This window comes from Danio aesculapii, chromosome 4 (assembly GCF_903798145.1).
Source record: "Danio aesculapii chromosome 4, fDanAes4.1, whole genome shotgun sequence".
Classification (NCBI taxonomy): Eukaryota; Metazoa; Chordata; class Actinopteri; order Cypriniformes; family Danionidae; genus Danio; species Danio aesculapii.
This window is the reverse complement of record NC_079438.1, coordinates 38,181,741-38,202,387: the sequence shown is the minus strand read 5'-3', so window position 1 is coordinate 38,202,387 and position 20,647 is coordinate 38,181,741. Positions and strand designations below refer to the sequence as shown.

The window sequence follows — 20,647 nt, the reverse complement described above, 5'->3', positions numbered from 1 at the left end:
TGATGAATTAACAGCCGTTCATTTTCTCCTCTTTTTCTCACACACTGCAAACATACACATGCTCATTCAGTCACAAACTCTCACAAGCTGCACAAGCAGAATTTCTTGCCTCATGACTGTGGATGGAAAGCCAGAGTTTCTTTTTTTTTGTATCAGTTTGCTGCAGACCTTTAACCAAGCAATATCATTTTTGCAGCTAATGAGAAGATAGAAGATATTAACAGCTGTCCCAAGAGTCACTCTCAAATGGTAAGTGTCTTTTTTATTTAGCTTTAATGGTTTTATATTCATTGTAGTTGATTTGGTTATTTAGTAATTGTGCAATGTAAATACAGTAATAGCGTGATGCTTGTTACATTTTTCTGATGTATTAGTTTTACACTAAATCTGCCATTCTTGGGTGATTGATTGATTGATTGATTGATTGATTGATTGATTGATTGATTGATTGATTGATTGATTGATTGATTGATTGATTGATTGATTGATTGATTGATTGATTGATTGATTGATTGATTGATTGATTGATGTAAAAAAAAACAATCCCTCTTAATCAAAGCATCTTCATTTTTCTCACATTTTTAAATTGTTGATAAAAAGGTTGAAAATATTTGAAATAATTTTTTTTGTAAATATAATTGGTGCTTTTATTGGAAAGCAAAAAATAACAAAAGCAGATTGACGATTTAGAAACAATTGTCCAATATTGTGTTAACACCTACAGTACTATTTTAAGAAGTGTCATAGGATTTAATTTATTAAATTGTTTAAAAGATTATTTATTTATTTATTTATTTAATGTTTTTTATATCTCTTCATATTTTAAAATGTTTTAAAATGTTTTAAATGTCTTAAAATGAGCTAAAGTGTCCAAACTATTTACTGGAAGAATATATTTTGTCACATATTTATATTGCTTTGTGATAACAGTTTTATTAACGTTTTGGAATCATGATAAATTGCACATCACAATGTCTCTAGGTCAAGGTAAATTAATCACATTAAGTTGCACCTGTCATAAATTAAAAAAGACTCTACCAATATTATTATTTATGATAATATGGTTATTATTTACGTTCTGGTCTGGAAATGATGATGTTTTTATTGATGTTTTTGCAGAATTATGAATCTTTGCTGTTTTCGGTTTAGGTTGAATCCTGTTTCTGTTGTAGCACATTGCAGTGATTAAACTCTTGCTAAGCTGTACTACAGTAAAGGCTTTTATGGCCCCACAGGTCTTTTCTGCAATAGAATGGACCAACCGGGTACTGGGCTATAACTCTCTGCATGTCAATGAGTACAGCAGAGAATATTGGGATAGTTGCTGTGGGCTTCTCCTAACAACTCCCATGTAGGTATGCTTGTCAGACTGGAAGAGCACAAAGACTGCAGTAAAAGCTTTAGTTTTTAAGTTCAAGGCTAACTGAGATGGTGTTTTGGGGAAGGCGTAGGAGGTTTCTTTGTTTTATTGAATGTCCATTGATCTTGCACCTGCTGCCAGCATGTGTGTGCGCACACGTATGTAGAGGTTTTACAGTGAGGAAGTGTGTCTGTTTATTAGAAACTGTTTACGGGAAGTTGAGGTTGTGGAGGAATCTGACATACACACACTGTGTAGCAGCCAAGCTTCATGCTAGTAACCCATCAGCACTTTTTTACAGATTTATTTCTGATTGCGGTTTTTGTTGGTATTTGATTGAAAGTAACGGGTTGTGCAAAAACAGCATGCCTTGTTAATGCAGTAACCGAGATGCTGATGTAAATGGAAAATTGAAAAATGTGCCCATCTGTGAAAGTCAGTATTGTGACTCTTCAGAAGTCTTCCATAGCAAAATCTATAGGCGTTGTCCACATTAATACATTTTTGTTTTAAAAGACAAATGTTTATCTTCATTTTGGCCATCCATCCACACTGATAAAGCGTTTTTAGGCAACAAAAGAAATGTTTTGCTTTTGAAAATGCTCTTCAAATTACATACATTTTAATATGCCGCATTTGGACTGTAAAAACAAAGGCTTCCGAAAAAGATGCTTTTTTTGTCATGTGACTAATTCAGCTAATGGTGGATGACATTTTAGAGCTGTTGGTTTGAATGCTCTTTGTTTGGACAGCATTGTTAAAGATTAATGTCATTTTGTACATGTTCCAGATTGCTTCTCTTCAAAGGACATGGTATGTTTACTTAAAACTGTTGTTTTGGCATGTTTCCCAGTCTATAGTATCACTCGGTTTTGCAACTTTACACTCCTGTGTTACTTACAGCAGCAACCCCACTTCACTGTCAGTCTGTTTAAATACTTGGTGCTTTTTCTCAACTGTATTGATGTTTAAGTAAAAGCTGGAAAGTAGGTGGCAATGCAGGTGGCACAGCAGGTGGAAATGACACAGCTCAAAGTGTCTTACATCTTATTACATCCATAGTGTTTCAGTCATTTCAGTTTTAAAATGCATACGTTTTGCCTTGGTTACATCTTCCGTCCACACTATCCTGGAGTTTTCAAGCCCCAAAAACGAAGCATTTTGAAAACGCTGAAGAGGCCGTTTTTATTTTAAAACAGTTCTGCTCTGTGTTAGTGTGGATGGGGGAAAACGAAGACATCTGAAAACGGAGGCATGGCTACAGACATTCATCTGATTGGGACTTTTTCTCAATATTAGGCTAGTGCACAACATTTAGTCTTGTATCCTTCCCTTGTAAGTTCAGACTTCGCAAGTTTGATATGGAAAACAACACGTCAAGTAAATCTTCAAAGGAAACAGTGTACTTTATAACCTCATTCACATCACTCTGGCTACGTTCACTATCTTAAAAATAAAATGAAAACATGATATAAGGAACTGGCTATTTGCATTGTGATATTAACTTAACAGACACCAAAATGTTAAGGCATTTTATAGCTACATATTTGTATGACCGTCATCTTCACTGTATGCATTATTTATAACAAAACGGAGCCTCCTTTCATTTTCATTGAAAAAAAAGAAACATATCCTCTCTTTTGCTGAATATCAGTTTTAATAATCAATTATGGCCATTATCGAAGTATAACTTACAATAAGTTTATACAATATAGGCAAGCGATCAGTCAAATAAGCAGAATCAGTGTACATGGTTGCATAAATTAATATATTAACTTATCCTTGCTCTCAGCCAAATCGCGTTACCTGAAAACAAGTAATAGATTCAAAAGACCAAAGAGTCGTTAGATATAAACAAGATTACTTCAATATCACGTATAACCACTATAGTGAGATCCAGTGGAAGATCATTGGTGAACTTCTCAATGTGCACTGCTCTCACTTGAGTAGGTGGGCTCAAAGCACCCGCTAACTGCCTGGGGCTCAGACGTATGCATACTCTGCAGTGCATGCCAAAGTCTCTGTGTGGTCATATGATGTGCATTTTCAGCTGTATAGTGTGGATGGGTATCTTTTCAGAAACAGTTAAACGCGAGTCTGGACGTGGATCATTTTCATTCTAAAACGTTGTTTTAAAACTAAACGTATTAGTGTAAACGGGGCCTCAGTGTAGATGTCTAACTTTTGGGTAGTGATTGAAAATGGTAGTGTGGATGCGGAGCATTTATAGAATTTATCTTTTTCAAAATGATCCAGATTGGTGTAGATTGGCGTACCCTCAGATTGACAACAGAAGGTGTGGACTCCGTTGCCGCTTTCATTGGCTAAGGACTGGTTTGGGACTAGTCTTTGAAACCAGCAGGCATTAAATAAACAAGCTTAGTCAGAAAAAGCAAGATTGTTGACCAGCATTTATTTATTTTTTTGGTTTATCATCAAAGATGTATGCTTTTGTAAGTTGGAGGTTTCTGGAGAGTGTTGTATAGAAAAGGGTTGTTTATGTGTGTTAAATTGGCTTTAGTCTAGTTTAATGTTCAGGAAGTCAGGAAACTAATGTATTGTAGCCTTTTTCCTGTATTTGTCACTGTGTGGCACTTAATATAAAACAGTAAATCATGTCCAGGCTCATAGCTCTAGGAGCTGGCAACCTGCCATTGAGAAATAATCAATTAAAGCTATCATTCAGAAAGGAAATTTCTAATCGATTAGGATCAGATACAGTAAATGTATTTTCAGCTGTGAACCAATTAAACTTTACAGCTCTGGCATTAGCAAAAGCGCTTGCTTATGTCCATTAAAAGCACCTGTTAAAAGTGACTCAGCTTCAGTTAAATGAGTGTACTGTTGGGTGCTTTCCCAGGCAATGAAGATGGTTGCTAAATTACATGCGTAATAAACTCTCTCCCATTGATCTGATTGGTCTCTTGGGGCTTAATTAAAGTGGCATGAAGAGCGGCAGATAAATCGCCGCCTACAGGCTGTCTGTTCATTCACTGACCCGTATGGAAACATTTGTTTTTTGAACCGCAACTGCTCCAAAAGCTAAAAAGGCTGGACCCACTTTTCCCATAAGAAACTGCAACGATACCAAGGCTGGTATTCTGATTAGTCTGGAATTTTGGACACGTTGGTCCACCAGATGAGCCCTCGGTGCCATTTGCAGCCTACTCAGTGAGAGACCGCTATTTCTGGAGGTTATGCGTCAGAATGGGAGTTCCCCAGGACACAAACGTATCCCATAAGCCTGCTTTTATTAGCAGCAATTGCAACATTTGAAGAAGTCCCCAACACGTGTACACAAATTATTTTGCATATACAACTCTCAATGATCACCAGAAGCGACATTAAAAAATTGGCCCATTTATTATGCACTTTGTAATCTCATTTAGCATTAATATTAAGATGTCACAGAGGAGTCTCTTGGCCGTTGTTTTGGCTGCTTCATCAAATCCCTGTTTGCACCTCTTTTCACTCTCATCAGCCATTATGAGGACAAATTCAGTCTGACAGTGTTGTCTCGTCCCTAAAACTGGAAGCCACAAGAACCGAGCATCCGGAGAGCGCCTTTGAACACAACTAGACACCCTCTAGCTCGGAAGAAAACACAAAGAAATCCAAACAGTGCCATAATAAGCCATTCAGCTGCTTCAGAATACTAATCTATATAATTAAAACATTCATTAATAAACCATATTACACTTCAGATGTATTGCCACACAACTGTACAGCAATTCCCATAATACTCATCTCATAATAATCTCAAGTTTAGCAACTGTTGTAGCGGTAAGCAGAGTTCCCACCAGTCATGGAATTTCAGGAATATCATGGAATTTAAAAAGGTCTATTCCAGTCATTGTAAGTCAGGGAAATTAATACATTTAAAATCCAAGTCATGAATATCAGAGATTTTTGTTTGTCATTTGAAATTCTTTTGTCTGTTTTTATGGTTGGTCACCCATACTGTCTGTGGATGTTTTTGTTCTGCTCAGTGCTCAATAAGTCCCTCCTGTATTTTGTGGAAATTTGTTTGATTATTGTGGCCTAAAATGGTACTGAAACTATTTGTGGCATTTTATTTCATGTTGTTTTACTGTGGCTTTATGTAGGTTGCAATAATATCACTTATGCAAGTCACAAACCTAAGGAGAAGTGCAGCACCCTGCCATGTCAGTGACAACTTAATGTATCGAACACCATATACACACATTCTATATGCAAAAATATGGTATTTAATATGAAACAGTGAACAGTGTCCTAGTGAAATTGATGGGAAATCTGTGGCAAGCTCCGCAAAATTTTTTTTGCGTCATTTGCATGCTTTTACATTCAATTAAACAATCGCAGAATCGCAGTGGTGTCCAAACTTTTTGGGACGAGGGCCAGATGCAAAAAAAAACCTTTGTCCCGGGCCAAATTTTACATACATCACACAGACACACATATATATATATATATATATATATATATATATATATATATATATATATATATATATATATATATATATATATATATATATATATATATATATATATATATATATATATATATATATATATATGTGTGTGTGTGTGTGTGTGTGTGTGTATTATGGAATTATTTTAATTTGTCGTCCAACCGTGTTTCTAGAAAGACTTATGATTTTAAAATCTTTTCTGGGCAAATTACAGTTGCAACACTCATCAGACACTCCTTTATAAATTCTCCTTCATTGAAGGGTTTCCTGTGCTGTGCGATTAGCTGAGCTACCTCATAACTAGCCAGCGTAGAATTTTCTTGCACTTTATTAGCACAAAAAACTGCTGTTGTTGAGCAGATAGGGCAGCTGCTAATTGATTTATGATCTACTTTATGATCTCGTTCGGCACCAGTGTAAGAGCTGAAGGCCTGATGTTTTTGTTTCATAATGTCTTATAATATTATACTCCTTCATTACTGCAACTGATTCCTGGCAAATTAAACAGACACATATTCTTTGCCCCAACATGACTAAAATTTCCTGCACTCACTGTTGATTTTCCTTTTTCTTGGTTGTGCCATGGTTCACCAAAACGTGATTATCAATTATGTTTTCTTCAGTTTGTTCGGTTCGTTTTACTTCATAACAGGAACTGCTGCCTAATTGAAGGCATGTTATAGTGACACCCGGTGGTTATTTATTGAATTATGTTTATTTTTGTAAAGAGGGACAGATTTTATTAATATTTATAAAAAGCCTCGCGGGCCACCACAAAACTGATTGCAGGCCGTAGATGGCCCACAGGCTGTAGCTTGGACACCCCTGTTCTAGAGGGACATTTCAACAGATGCTTTTTTCAAAAAACTTATTGTGAGCAATGGAAATTCTGTCTTTTAGTCAGTGAAAGCCATAGAAAAGTCAATGAATTTGGCTTAGGTTGATAACCCTGTGTTAGTCTGTATGTTTGCTTATGAGCTGCTGAGAGCGTGTCCTACAGGTTTGCATTTGTGGTCATCTTGAGAGGCTTCCTCTCCCAGTTGTATGGGAGGACCAGCTGAGTTAAGTGTGCTAGGGCTTGTAAAGTGTCTGCATCATCTGTGCTCCATCTGTGAGAGTCTGACAGCTGAGAGATGTGCTCCTCAATGCGTCCACTGAGATCATCATGTCTCTCTGATGGCATGCCACATTCAACTTCTTCTGAACAATACAGCATCGTACAGTAGAGAGCTCAGAATGATCAGCTGGTTTAACCTGGTTAGTCTACAAGATTTAACGGATTACAGATACATTTATCAGATTTTTCATGGTAATGTTACATGCTTTTTCCATGGTGTGTTGATGGACTTAGTCTCATTAATCAGTTCATTAAAGGATGGGCTTTTGATGTTTAGTTCTTTTGATTAGTTCAAGAGGATGATTTTTTGGATTTGACTGAATTTAGTTAGTCAATAGGTTTGTTTATTAAAAGGGTGTACTTTAGATCTCAAATGAGTTGGTTTGGTTAATAAGGGAAGTACTTTATCAAAACAGGTGTTAATTAAGTTATGTATAATTGAGTTTATTGAGATGCCTAAAATTGTCATCTTCATTGAGTAGTTTTGGTAGTACTTTAATTCATTGGTAAGGTGGACTTAATTTTATAGTCATCTATGAGCTATAAATCAGTTCACACAGAAATATTTTTCAAAACAAGCAGATTTATCTAATACCTAGTTCACACTATGAGATTTTAAGTGCGATTTAAGTTAACAAGCTCGCCATCAGATCGGGCTGTGGTCAGGGGAAAATCTGTGGACAATCGACGTTCAGCAGATATGGATCATTTACATATTGTGTAGTGTGAAATACCAGTGATTTAAAGACACAAAATCAAGTCATGTAGTCTGAACAGCAGAGCGATCTGCCAATTTTTTAAGTCATATAGTGGGAACTACCCTTTACTTGGCTACAAAGCTTTTTGGCCCCTTTCTGCATAAATTGAAATGACCACTGGTATTTATTCAGCAAATCCATTAATTGAAGTAAACCTGGTGGTTCATTCCGCTGTGGCGACCCCTGATAAATAAGGGGTTAACTGAGTTGAAGGAAAATGAATGAATGAAAGTGAACAGTGCTTTTCTCCCTTGATTTAATAACATGTTTGCAGTTTGATTTTTTTTTTTAGATCATCTCTGACCAAAAAATAACATAGACTGCTGAAATATTAATGTTTCAGCGGACTTGTGTTCCATTTTCTGCTGTAACAATTTTATTTGTGTAGCAGGTGGTGGTCATCTTAAATATCAGTCATTCAGTTCAGTTCAACTTTCACTCTTACTTTCTTTCTCAGCTTTTGCTGTAGCTTTGACAGAGGGGTTGAGGAGTTTTCTCACAATGTCTTTTCGTGTGTTTAACGCCACATAGTGACACTTGACGTTCAGATTTTACTAGTGACGTGCAGTGTTTGACATTAGCTCTGACCTTTTCTTCTGAGCTTGTAGACATAACAGAAATGCTTCTGATTGTTTCCTGTCAGATATATTTACTCTCACTGGACTGTGATTGTGCTTTGACCTCTGGGGAGGATCTCTTTTTGGATTGATGGCTCTTCCGCCTCTTTTACTTTTGACAGAGAATCATTTTGGTAATTGTCTGAATTTCAATCCTCTTAGAAATAACAGTACCTCGAGGTTGTCAGGTTCTGATGTCTTTTTTTTTTTCTTCTTCAGACATGTTTGACATGCTTTCAAAATCTAATTTCTGTGTCCTGTTGTAATCATGTCTTCCAAGACATTTTCACAGTTTGGCGAATGAAGGAAATGTTCGTTCATTATATCGTCGACAAACACATTTGACAGACATTTTAATGGCGCTCCAAATATCCGCTCTCCCAGAGTGAAAATCAGAGCGTCTAAGCCTCTGATTACATCTCACATCGACGCTTTCTATGTGGTTCATTCAAATTCTGCTCAGCAACAATGAGATCCTTATTAATACTACACAGAGAAAACTATAGGAGTAATCCGGTGAAATCCCAGAGCAACTCTTTTCTTTTAGAAAATCTGCAAAGATCAAACCATAAAACAGACAACATAGGATAACCACAGCAAATACTCATGGTTTCAGTTGGTAATATGTAAAAATGGTTGCAAATTTACAAATCCACAAGATTCAGTTTAGATGACAACCCTAGTGATACAAGTTATGTAAATTCTATCATCATTTGCTTACCCTCAAGTAGTTACTGTACGAATCCTTACATGGGATACAAAAGAAGAAAATTTGTATATTCCACTAGTTGTTCCGCTGTAAGTGTAAGTATTTACAGTGAACACAGATCAGAGCTTTCAAGATATAAAAAGAATGTAAAAGCACCATAAATATAATCATTATAACTGTCCAAATGACAAAATAATAATTAAAAAGTACTTTGTTCACTGTAAATCTACTATAGTTAGTGTTTCCTCTAGGATTTCATCCAGCTGTGGCAGCAGCCTTTTACACTGATCCATCAACTACCTATAGCGTTATTTCAATGACAAATGTCGTGAGCGCAGTATTACAAGTCGAGATCGCATTTATGTAATACAAGCATGCAGATCTCTGCTTGCGCACCGATTTCCTCTGCTCGTGCATAAAACTTTTTGCACGTCCTCAAATATGCGCTGCTCAAGTGCAGATTTTCTTGTGCGCTCTCAAATAAACACTGCTGAAGTGCGATTTAGTGAATTTATGTAACGGGTATGTCTCCGACATTTATTAGATTTGTTAGGAATATTTATGAATGTCTCCAATAGACCTACAGAGCGGCATTAATGTTTCCTGAAGTAAAGTGAAATGGCTATAAACTCCAGCAAGATAAAGTCATTGCAAGCAAAACCATAGACCTTTATCTATAAATAAAGTATAATTATATAAACTGTGTTCATCTTAACTGAAAGCTACGTCATGTTTGCTGGCCTCACGAATCACGCTGTCAGTCAGTCTTTCAGCATATCACCTTAAAGGGTTAAACAAATAACGCACAGCACTACTAAGATTACAAAAAAGTTCGTGCTGTTATAATTCACTTACCTTTTAATACATTTTGGTGCGATTATAACCCGCTATTAAAAAAACAACAACGACCTAAAGATTTGAATGAGAAGCTGTTATGTAGCCGTTGGCAGGATGAATTTTGGTGTGGCGCCCAGAAGAATGCGAAGAATGAATGTAGCGGAAACCATGTATAGTTCTCAATTATGGACATTTTAAACAATAAATAAATGAATATAAATCATATTCTTTTTTGTTGTCCTTTTTTATTTTAACTCTGTTCTATTTGTTTGATTTGGTCCAGGCAAAGAATAAAAATAATATAAAATATTTGGCCTCTTTTCTTCGTATGCATACAAAACAAAGCAAAACAAAATAAAACGCACAAAAAACAAAACAAAAATACAAAAAAGATCAGTTAACATCTTGTCTAAGAGCAAATATAATGTTTTTATCGTATGGGGAAAAAACACCAAACACCAAGACAAAGAACTTTTATAAGGAGACATGTATGGAACTGTATTGAGCAATAGAACTACAGTATAATGAGCAAAATAAGGGGAAAAAACAGATAAGCTTAGGAATTCTTTTCTTCAATGGTTGCATCCTGTTCTCTTCTTGGTTTGATTAGATGTCTTTCTTCTGTGTTCATATTTCAGTCAAATCACACTAGAATAAAATGCATCTTTTTAGTGATCTCGGTCCACTTGTTTGGTTTGGATGGCAGCTTTTACTCTTATTACAGCTTTTACAATGAACTGCACTAATAGAGAATTTAGTTCATTCAAACCAAACAGCCAATAGTGAGTACACCCTTACTTCATCCATTTCACAAAGGACTTTAGGCAAAGAAAAAAATAGTGCACTTGGATTGCTACATTTTGGATATTTCATTGTACTTTTGGATATTTTTTTAAGATTTCAAGAAATACATTTTTAAACAACCTTTATCTGCATTTACAGACATTTGTTACCTCGCAGTATGAGATCTAGGCATTATTGGATGTTTTGAGAACACAGATGCTTGAAAGCTGCACCTCCACCAGTCTTGTGCAGGACAGCGGCTGCAGACTGATCCATTTAGTTGCTAATTAGACAGAGGAGGCCACAGGAATTTAACGACTGTCGTCATAGGCTGGCATCTTAATGGCTCAGCTATGGTTTCTGTCTCAGCGCCCACTGGGCACAGAGAATGGCATGCTGAAATTGGCACTGAGGTGGTTTTAACAAACATGCCAAACATTACAATAACACTATTAGTGCAGCACTGTCTTATTTGTTGTGTCTGTGAATTAAAACAGTAATACAAGTTATTATTTTTTATTACAATCCAGCCCTGAAGAGGAAAGTGAAAATGCGCTGTTAGATTATTTAGACTTGGTTTTCAATTTGAGCAATAAATTGTGACAATATTGTGTGACAATATGCGTTTGAAATCGTTTAAATGTGTTTGATAAACAGAATATCTTGTATTAATGCAGTAATGGTGATATTTATAATGGTGATATTAATGATATATTAATGCAGTAAAGGTGGACATATTTGAAAAACACTTTTCACTCGTACAGTCATAATATAGTCACACTTCATGGCGCAAGTTGTCACAAAAGGAACCTGCCAATAATACCTGCCAAATTATAAGCAAAACAGAAATACTACTTCTTTTATGAAAATAAAGAAAGAAAGTATTGTAACATACAAAAGATGATAAACAAAAATATTAATTGTTATTAGAAGTATTGTTAAACCAGCATTTTTAAAATAAAAAAGCAACAATCTTTATTTAAAAATGCATTTGACAACATGAGAAAATTTATTATATAGAAAAACTAAAAATAAATTAACCAATAACCTTGGAAGAGGTTAAACAACATAGAACATAGAACGGTTTCTCATAGAAAATGTTAGCTTGGAGGCTGAAGAGAAAACATGAATTTACTTAAATCGATACTATTCAGATACACCACCAATATTAACTGTGTGAGTGTGTCCTATCTAGCAGTAATTATGAACAGCATATCGAATTCATGCGCATGTGGTTAATACGATCAGAGCAAATGAAATGGTACAAAACGACAGCAGCTGTCTCTCTGAAAATCCAGAAGTGCTGGAGAAAACACAGCGTTTATGTGTTGTCCTGGCTCTGAGTGGATTTTAAGTGTAAGTCATATAATTGAGGCTTGAGACCATTTGTATTTCTTGCAAGTGTTGGAGCAGCAGCGCTCAGCCTACGGTTACCCGATACGCTTGGAACCGGTCCCTGCACAGCCATCCGGGCCCCTCAGCATCTGGATCCACACAGTGCAAACATTTACTCTGCATTAAAGCCTTGTTCTGATAAGTGTGTTGTATAGATTAAACACAATCGGATTTATGACGGCTGCAATTCACTGCGACAGAAAAGCAAAAAAAGGACATTAACCAAGCCCATGGTTATTTTCCATCCCGTTCAGATCTGCGTCGGCTCGCTTATAAATTTCTCAATATTATTTTGTGAAAATATACCTCATCAAAACCTTCTCCTCCCTAATTGCGTTTAATGACATATCTGGTGCTGGAAAATGTCAGTTTATGTCGGAAAAACAGATGATCTGACTTTTCCCGGAGAGTTGTTAAAATCCCACAGGGTTTGAAAAAGCGGCGGTTCGGCATTTAAAGCTGCCGAGAAGCTCTGCTCGCCATTAGCGTATAGAATCACGGTTTATATTTGTGTACATCGCTGTGAGGCAGACTAAAAATAAACAGAGCGATGGGCTGATGGGACTGCTATTAAAACCAGGATGGAATTTCCAACCATACTTATGGGATTATATCCGTAACGGACACCGAACTTGATGATCTTCTCACTTTTAAAGCACAAACCCTATTCTTACGTCTGTTCGCTTGGGTCTGTCAATCAACATTTGCACTTTTGGTGTCGGCAACAAATGTTCGGACCATCGCTGAGACATTATGAGCTATCATATATCGTAAACACTCCAGAAAAGTGTTAAACGATGCGGTTGAAATTCCAGGCCGGCGTTTAGCGTTCGACCACATTAATGTTAAGTGCGTTTCATCTGCATTGAGAATGTCTGAATCAGTTTTTTTGGTCGGGACTTGCTGTCGGGTGCCCATGTGCGCGGGTGCCGTCGCCTTAATGAGACTGCAATGAAAAGCAGCCCATCTCTGGTGCACCACACATGTTCTGCACCGTGTCGCCATTAAAGAGCTTTATGAGACGAGATAATCAAACCTTTAAAGTGCATTAAACTTGTTGCGTGTGCGGCCTTGTGTGGGATGTGTGTCATATGAAAAACATAGGGACAGATGTAAAAAGAAACAAGATGCTGTTGATGTAAATCACTTTAACAATTGCTTATTCATTTTGTGAGTGTGTGTGGGAGTTAATGCTAGATGGGATTTGTGTGGATCTGAATGTATTGAGGATGGAGTCGTGTGAAAGACTGTAAATCGTTGTTATATTAGGACAGCTGTGAGAATGACCTTAAATTATTGAGTCCAATTGGCCTTCACGGCAGATCTGCTGCTTTTTAGTAAGCAATGAGAGTTAGTGGGACCTGTACTGAGCTGTAGATATACACTGCACCGGTTGAACCCTGTTTGAAAAGAATCAGACTTAAGGTGTGTTCACATCTCTTCAATAGACACATATAATCGCTAGATTACAGCATGTCATTTATCAGACATTTGACGACCCAATAAGAGTCAGTTCAGCATGTTCAACTGGCGAAAACAAGCTCTGACGGACACTGACAGAGGTAACACACTGATTCAACAAAATGTTAAAGATGTTCTGAAAAGTCTGTCGTTTACTCATCTTCAAGTTGTTCCAGACCTGTATGAATTGAATTTCTCTGCTGAACATAAAAGAAGATACATTTAGGATAGAGGCAGCCAAGCACATTTTTGCTCCCTGATGACCGTTCACTCATGTTTTCTGTTTTCCAGTAACTTACATTCTGTTAATTTGGGGGGGGGCGTATTTTCATGTAATGTCCAGCTAGTAGTTTAAACTACTGTATACTGACAAAGATGCAAAAATGCCAACTGACCCAGCCGAGGCTTGAACCAGCAACCTTCTTGCTGGTTCAAGCCTCGGCATGACGCTACTGACAAAGACTATTCAATAAAATTAAAGTAGCTATTTGCAAATAGCAGTATATAATGTTTACTAAAGGAAAATAGCTATTTTTACATGCTATTAACACAGATGATGATTAAACTAAGTGCTCTTATAAATATCTGGGTGTTCACATAGAGAGCTTGCTTACCTGGGGTCCACATGTAAGCAGTATTTGTTCTTGTGTGCAGCAACGACTGCATTTTTTATGGAGATTGAGAGTTTTTGGGGTACAGCAAAAAGTTATGCTTTTATTTTACAAAGCTGTGATTGAAAGCATAATACGCTATGGGTTTACTGTGTGGTACGGAAATATTACAGTTGGTCACTCTTTTTTTTGATGGTCCGTTTGTTACATTGCATCTACATGTCAACTAATTCTCTTTAGATATATGTAAACTTTTAGGTTGGGGTTAGGGTTCGTGTAAGTTGACATGTACTTGCAATGTTTCTTATAGTCAGTTAAATGTCTGCTGAATGAGCAGTATCAACATTTTAAGCAGACAGTCTACTAAGACTCAAATGGACCATCAAAATAAAGTGTTACCTTACAGTTCAATCTAAAGCTAAACTTGGAGGGCTGGTGAAGACAGCCATGAGAATCTGAGAGAAAAGGGAATACGGATCCTTACAATCTCTCCATGAGCAATACGTTTGTGACGAAGCTATTACAATATTAGCTGACCCCTCGCACAGTTTATTTTCATGAGTATGAGTTACTGCCTTCTGGTCATCGATATAGGTTGCCAGTGTGTAGATACAATCGTTTTAACAAATCTTTTTTACCCACAGCAATTAGACTTTTAAATATGTAATATTTCCACCTGGGATAAGGACTTTCCTCCAAGTATCTTTAGGTTTTGTTCACGAGTGAGGGAAGGATGGAACGTGAGATTGACAGGCGAATTGGTGCAGCGGCAGCAGTAATGCTGATCTACTGGTCCATTGTGGTAAAGAAGAAGCTGAGCCAAAAGACAAAGCTCTCAATTTACTGGTCAATCTATGTTCCTACTCTCACCTATGGTCATGAGCTTTGGATCATGACCGAAAGGAAAAGATCTCAGATACAAGCTTGCCGAAATGAGTTTCCTTCGCAGGGTGGCAGGGTGCACTATTGTGGATAGGGTGAGGAGCTCTGTCACCCAGGAGGGGCTCGGAGTAGAGCCACTGCTCCTCCACATTGAGAGAAGTCAGCTGAGGTGGCTCGGGTATCTGTTTCGGATGCCTCCTTAACGCCTACCTAGGAAGGTGTTCCGGGCATGTCCCACCTGGAGGAAGCCTCGGGGAAGACCCAGGACACACTGGAGGGACTATGTCTCTTGGCTGGCCTGGGAAAGCCTCGTGATCCCACTGGAGGAGCTGGAGGAAGTGTCTGGGGAGAGGGAAGTCTAGAGTTCTCTCTTATGACTGCTGCCCCCGCAACCCGCCCCCAAAAAAAACAATAGAAAATGAATGAATGAATGAATGAATGAATGAATGAATGAATGAATGAATGAATATGTAATATTTGTTAATGATTGAATGTTTGTGTTGATTTTTGTTTTTGATGTCTGTTTTTTGTTTAGTGAATGCAAATGTGGGCCTTGAGTCCAAGACAATTGTTTCCATTGGGGACAATCAAGTGTAAACGAACAAATAAAGTACAAATACCAAAAAGAGCCTGTTTAAACAAAGTGAATGCATTGTTATTTACATAGTACAAATGAAAATATATTCTATTTACACTGCATTTAAAATAGCTTTTTTATTTGCAGTAAGTGTATTTTTTAGATGATAATTACACTTAGGAGAAGTTGTGCGTGCTATTTGCACCTCAAAATTAAGGCTGTAATATAAAACAATATGCAATAATATGAAACTAAATGTAAAATGTACATTTTTCTGAAATTGATGCTTTCTTATTGGGGCATTGGTGTTTTTCCTACACCTTCACCTAACCATAAACACCTCCTTTTTAAATGCCAATTAAGAGATATAGTATTTACACCATGAAAGGTATAAACCAAACCCTCACAGAAAACAATCTGCATTGTTACATTTTCAAAATACTTAATTCTGTATGATTTGTGAGTTGTTTTCCTCATGAGGATTATTCAACCTCAAACAATCAATTATATATGTGATAGCAACTACTCAAAACATCCAAGCAACCACACCATAAAAAATGTCCCCACAAAGTCAAAATGTAGTGGTGCTGTATTATGGTGAAATTTGCTTCCCACAACATAAGGAATACAAGCTACACACACATCAAGTGGTTCTTCCTAAATACTTCTATGCAGGGTTTCTAACTTTCTATTATGCTGTTTGCTTAGTTGGGGAAAGAATATCAGCAATGTTAAAATATGTAATATTTCCCGAAGATAAGATGGTATTCAATCTTTTTGCCTCACATGAGACTTATTAACCTCTGAAAAGAGTCAAAGTAATCCAAAAAGCTAGTAATTCCCCAGCAACACATACTGTATAGTATGAGAGTGCAGTAACATCTCTAAAACCTGTGATAACTGAGGCTCTACAATCCCACAAGCCTCTATAATACCCATTAAAACATATTGGAAAGTGTCTCAAGAGTGACCTTTCCTTGTGAAAGTGTGCATTATTGGCAGTATTAGTAACCGTCCCTCAGGGTCTCATGTACTGTATGAGCTGAGTCAACTGTCCAGCTCACAAGCACAATGCATTCCACACAGCGCTGTGGATGTCGCATAATAATATAGTGCGGTCAAGTCAATTGACCGGCTTTGTCCCTACTGTAACTCTTCTACAGTATTACTAATGCAAAATATGCCAGTCATGCGTATCACATGGCCGGAGACCCTTTGTGTGCCCATGAGTGCAGGCGCCAGGACTTTACCACACTTTCAGTCAAGCGCTGTATTATTATAGCCCAGCTCCACGTTCGTCAGTGTGTGTGTGTGAGTAGGTGTGACACACTGCTGTCCCACTGTCACACACCAGTCCATCTCGCAGAGGTCAGCCAGGGGTCGTGACACTGTCTACCTCACGACAATAGAGGCTTTGTGGACATAAGGCCATGGACGAGTCCCCACTCAACGCCAACATGCACACGTCAGACACACACACACACACACACACACCAGTCAAGCTGTCAAACATGCTGAAATAGGCTGTTTCTGAATGGGAGCATCAGATGAAGCCATCACAGTCTGCGTCAATGGCAGAACTCTAAATACTGACAGGAAAGTGTGTAAGGTTCAGTAAAGTCATTTATGTGACATCACTGACCCCTCACAAACACACACACACACACACACACACACACACACACATACACACACTATCCACATCCTCAATGCGTTGTGCATGTCCTGTTGAGTTTGCTGATGTCTTTGTGTTTTCTTTCAGATTGAGAATGTGGAGTGCTGTCTGAGTTTCTTAGGGGCCAGAGGAGTCAGTGTTCAAGGGCTCTCGGCTGAAGGTAAGACCCTTTTCCAAACTGCACAACAGCTGATAAATGCCTTCACTAATAGGCCTGCTATTCTTATCGTTTGTGGTGTTATTTACTGATTATGTTTAGAGTTAAAAATCTTATTTACATTTTTACACTTGACATGCACTGGAAATGCACTGCATTTTCAGGCTGTTAACTGTAATTGTATCTTGAAATGTGTGGTTGGTTTACATTTAATCATATTATTAGATGTGCACTCCATCTGTTACACTGCCCATATCTCATAGTGAAGTGTTTCTTGTTAATAGGGGACACAAGTCGATGTATTCTCACTATACAATTTTTAATCAATAACATATAGTATTGTAGTAGTCCATATTAATTCATCCATATGTAAATAACAAAAAAAATATCTCAAAAGTAATTTGAAACATTAAAGCAGACTATTTACATCTATGTATTTCTGCTTTAAAATCGGTAAATTGAAATCTATGATGACACAAAATGAAAAATGTGGGTAAAATATGAACAAACTTTTATAATTTAACCGACTGGGTTTCTCCATATTTTACCCAACATTGGGTTGAAACAAGCCAGCATTTTTTCACAGAATGTAAATGTTTTTATTTACTTCCTTAATGGCAAATGGGAATAATGTAAAATAATCGTTCTTATTGCATTTATTATGTCAATATTATGTTAATGTGAATGATTTCTTTAGAATGTAATAATTTTTGCTACAGCAACAACAACAAAACAATAATAATAATAATTATTATTATTATATATATACATATATACATACATACATATATATATTTCTATAAAATATATTAATATAATAATTGATATTTAATATCTGTATTAATTATTAATAACAGCAGACATATCAGAGGCAACATTTTAGCTATTAAGGTGTCTTTCGCACAATTTTGAAATTTTTTTGGCAACCACTCAAAGAATCCAAGCAACCACACATTAAAAAAATATCAGAGCAAAATATAAAATACACAGCAGAACTTCTACATTTACCCACACCATCCTAGCATCATACTTGTAATGGTGAGGTGCAATAATCATGAATTTAGCATTTACATTTCTGTACTTGTACCTTTAAGTGACACATTGTTGTATTTATGTACAGTAAGTGTGTGATAGAGCATTTGATCCCAGAGACAAGCTGAAATTTCAGTTAAATCATTTTTAGATGGTTTTATTTTTCTCAGAACTGCTGCGTTGACAAACCACAAAGATCCTTGATTTTCTTTTAGGAGCTCAAGTGTACTACTAAATGCTGTGCAAAGATATCATTACCCTAAAGCAGGCTGGATACTGTATTCACTGTCCCGCTAAACTCAGCACCATGAGTGCACAAGACCAAAAATACACAGTAGATTGGGTTTCTCAATGCTTTTATCACACACACTATGTGTGTGTGTGTGTTTATATTAGCATGTTTTCTAAAGCTGTGAGTCACTTAATTAAATTAAAGGTTTCAAGGTTGGAGTTTTGAAGTCAAAATGATTAGCCCTCGTGAGAAATTTTAGTTCTTTTAAAATTATTTCCCAAGTGCTGTTCAACTGAGAGAAGATTTTTAAACATAATATTTTGTATAATTAATTTGTAATAACCAATTTATTTGTCTTTGCCATGATAACGTTGCATCATATTTTAATAGTTATTTTACCAGATATTAGTATTTAGCTTAAAGTGAAATTCAAATGGTTGTTTATAATTAACTTGTTTAATTATGTTAATTAAGCAAGTCATTGGAAAACAGTGGTTTGTTCTGGAAATGTAAAAAAAAAAAATGTTAAGGGCATAATAATATTGAATATTGGCGACGCGGTGGTGCAGTGGGTAGCATGTTCGCCTCACAGCAAGAAGGTCGCTGGTTCTCCCCATGTTTGCGTGGGTTTCCTCCAGGTGCTACAGTTTTCCCCACAAGTCCACAGACATGTGGTAAGGGTGAATTGGGTAGGCTATATTGTCTGTAGTGGATGTGTGTGAATGAGTGTGTGTGGATGTTTCCCGGTGATGGGTTGCGGCTGGAAGGGCATCCACTGTGTAAAACGTGCTGGATAAGTTGGCGGTTCATTCCGCTGTAGTGACCCTAGATTAATAAAGAGACTAAGCCGAAAAAAAATGAATGAATGAATATTGAATAGTTTAGAATAAGATGGGTGGATGGAAAGGTGGGTAGGTGGATGGATGGATGGATGGATGGATGGATTGTTGGTTGTTCGGTCGGTCGGTCGGTTGGTTGGTTGAATGGATATTTGGTTGGTTGAATGGATGGTTGGTTGGTTGGTTGGTTGAATGGTTGGTTAAATAGATGAAAGGTTGGTTGAATGGATGTTTGGTTGGTTGAATGGGTGGTTGGTTGGTTGAATGGATGGTTGGTTGGTTGGTTGGTTGGTTGGTTGGTTGGTTGGTTGGGTGGTTGGTTGAATGGTTGGTTGAATGGTTGGTTAAATGGATGAAAGGATGATTGGTTGAATGGATGGTTGGTTGGTTGGTTGATTGAATGGTTGATTAAATGGATGAAAGGATGGTTGGTTAAATGGATGGTTGGTTGAATGGTTGGTTGAATGGATGGAAGGATGGTTGGTTGGTTGGTTGGTTGGTTGGTTTCATGCAACCCAAACTAATATAAATAAGACTTTACCCAGAGGAAAAGAAATACTGGAAAATAGTGTGAACATTTCCTTGCTCTATTAAACATCACTTTATTTAATAGATACCACAGGAGGGCTTATATTTTGCCTTCAACCATTTCGTAAATTGTGTGTATGTGCAGGTGTTTGAAGTACATGTGTGTATGGTTTGTTTTAGGAAAATAAACGTAATGATTTCTAATCTTTCTAATCTAGTCTTTTCTGTCAATGTTATGTTTACTTTTGAATTTATCAAACTGTTTCTCCTGGACAACAATGAGATTAAATGTAGAGCAGATCAAGTTTAAACGTCTCATCATACAATCATAAACAAATGACCATTCCTAATTAAAAAACAATCGTTTAACTGAATATCTATTACACTATGAGTGTAGTTGTCACATTGGTTTCTATTTATCATTCGAAGTAACTTTAAGAGAAACATCTAAGATAAAGTTGGCTCTTAAATGAAACCTAACCTCCTGCAGTGTGAAAGCACATCCTCTCTGCAATAAAGCTGTCCTCTTGACCCCTGCTGAGTGTTATCCTAGCCCTGTTTTCTCCAGAACGGGCCAATAATGATAGGTGCAAACTCTCAATATCCCTCTTCCGGCTGCAA

At 36.9% G+C, this 20,647-nt stretch overlaps 1 protein-coding gene across 2 annotated transcripts in view; it reads left to right on the top strand.

Moving 5' to 3' along the window:
* nav3 (neuron navigator 3) overlaps positions 1-20,647 on the top strand; it is a 103,024-nt gene that overhangs the window by 54,912 nt on the left and 27,465 nt on the right. For both annotated transcript variants that reach the window (XM_056455591.1, XM_056455590.1), the window contains exons 3-4: positions 197-249; positions 17,326-17,398. In XM_056455591.1, coding sequence (XP_056311566.1) covers positions 197-249; positions 17,326-17,398 — 126 coding nt within the window. The remainder of the gene's footprint in view (positions 1-196; positions 250-17,325; positions 17,399-20,647) is intronic.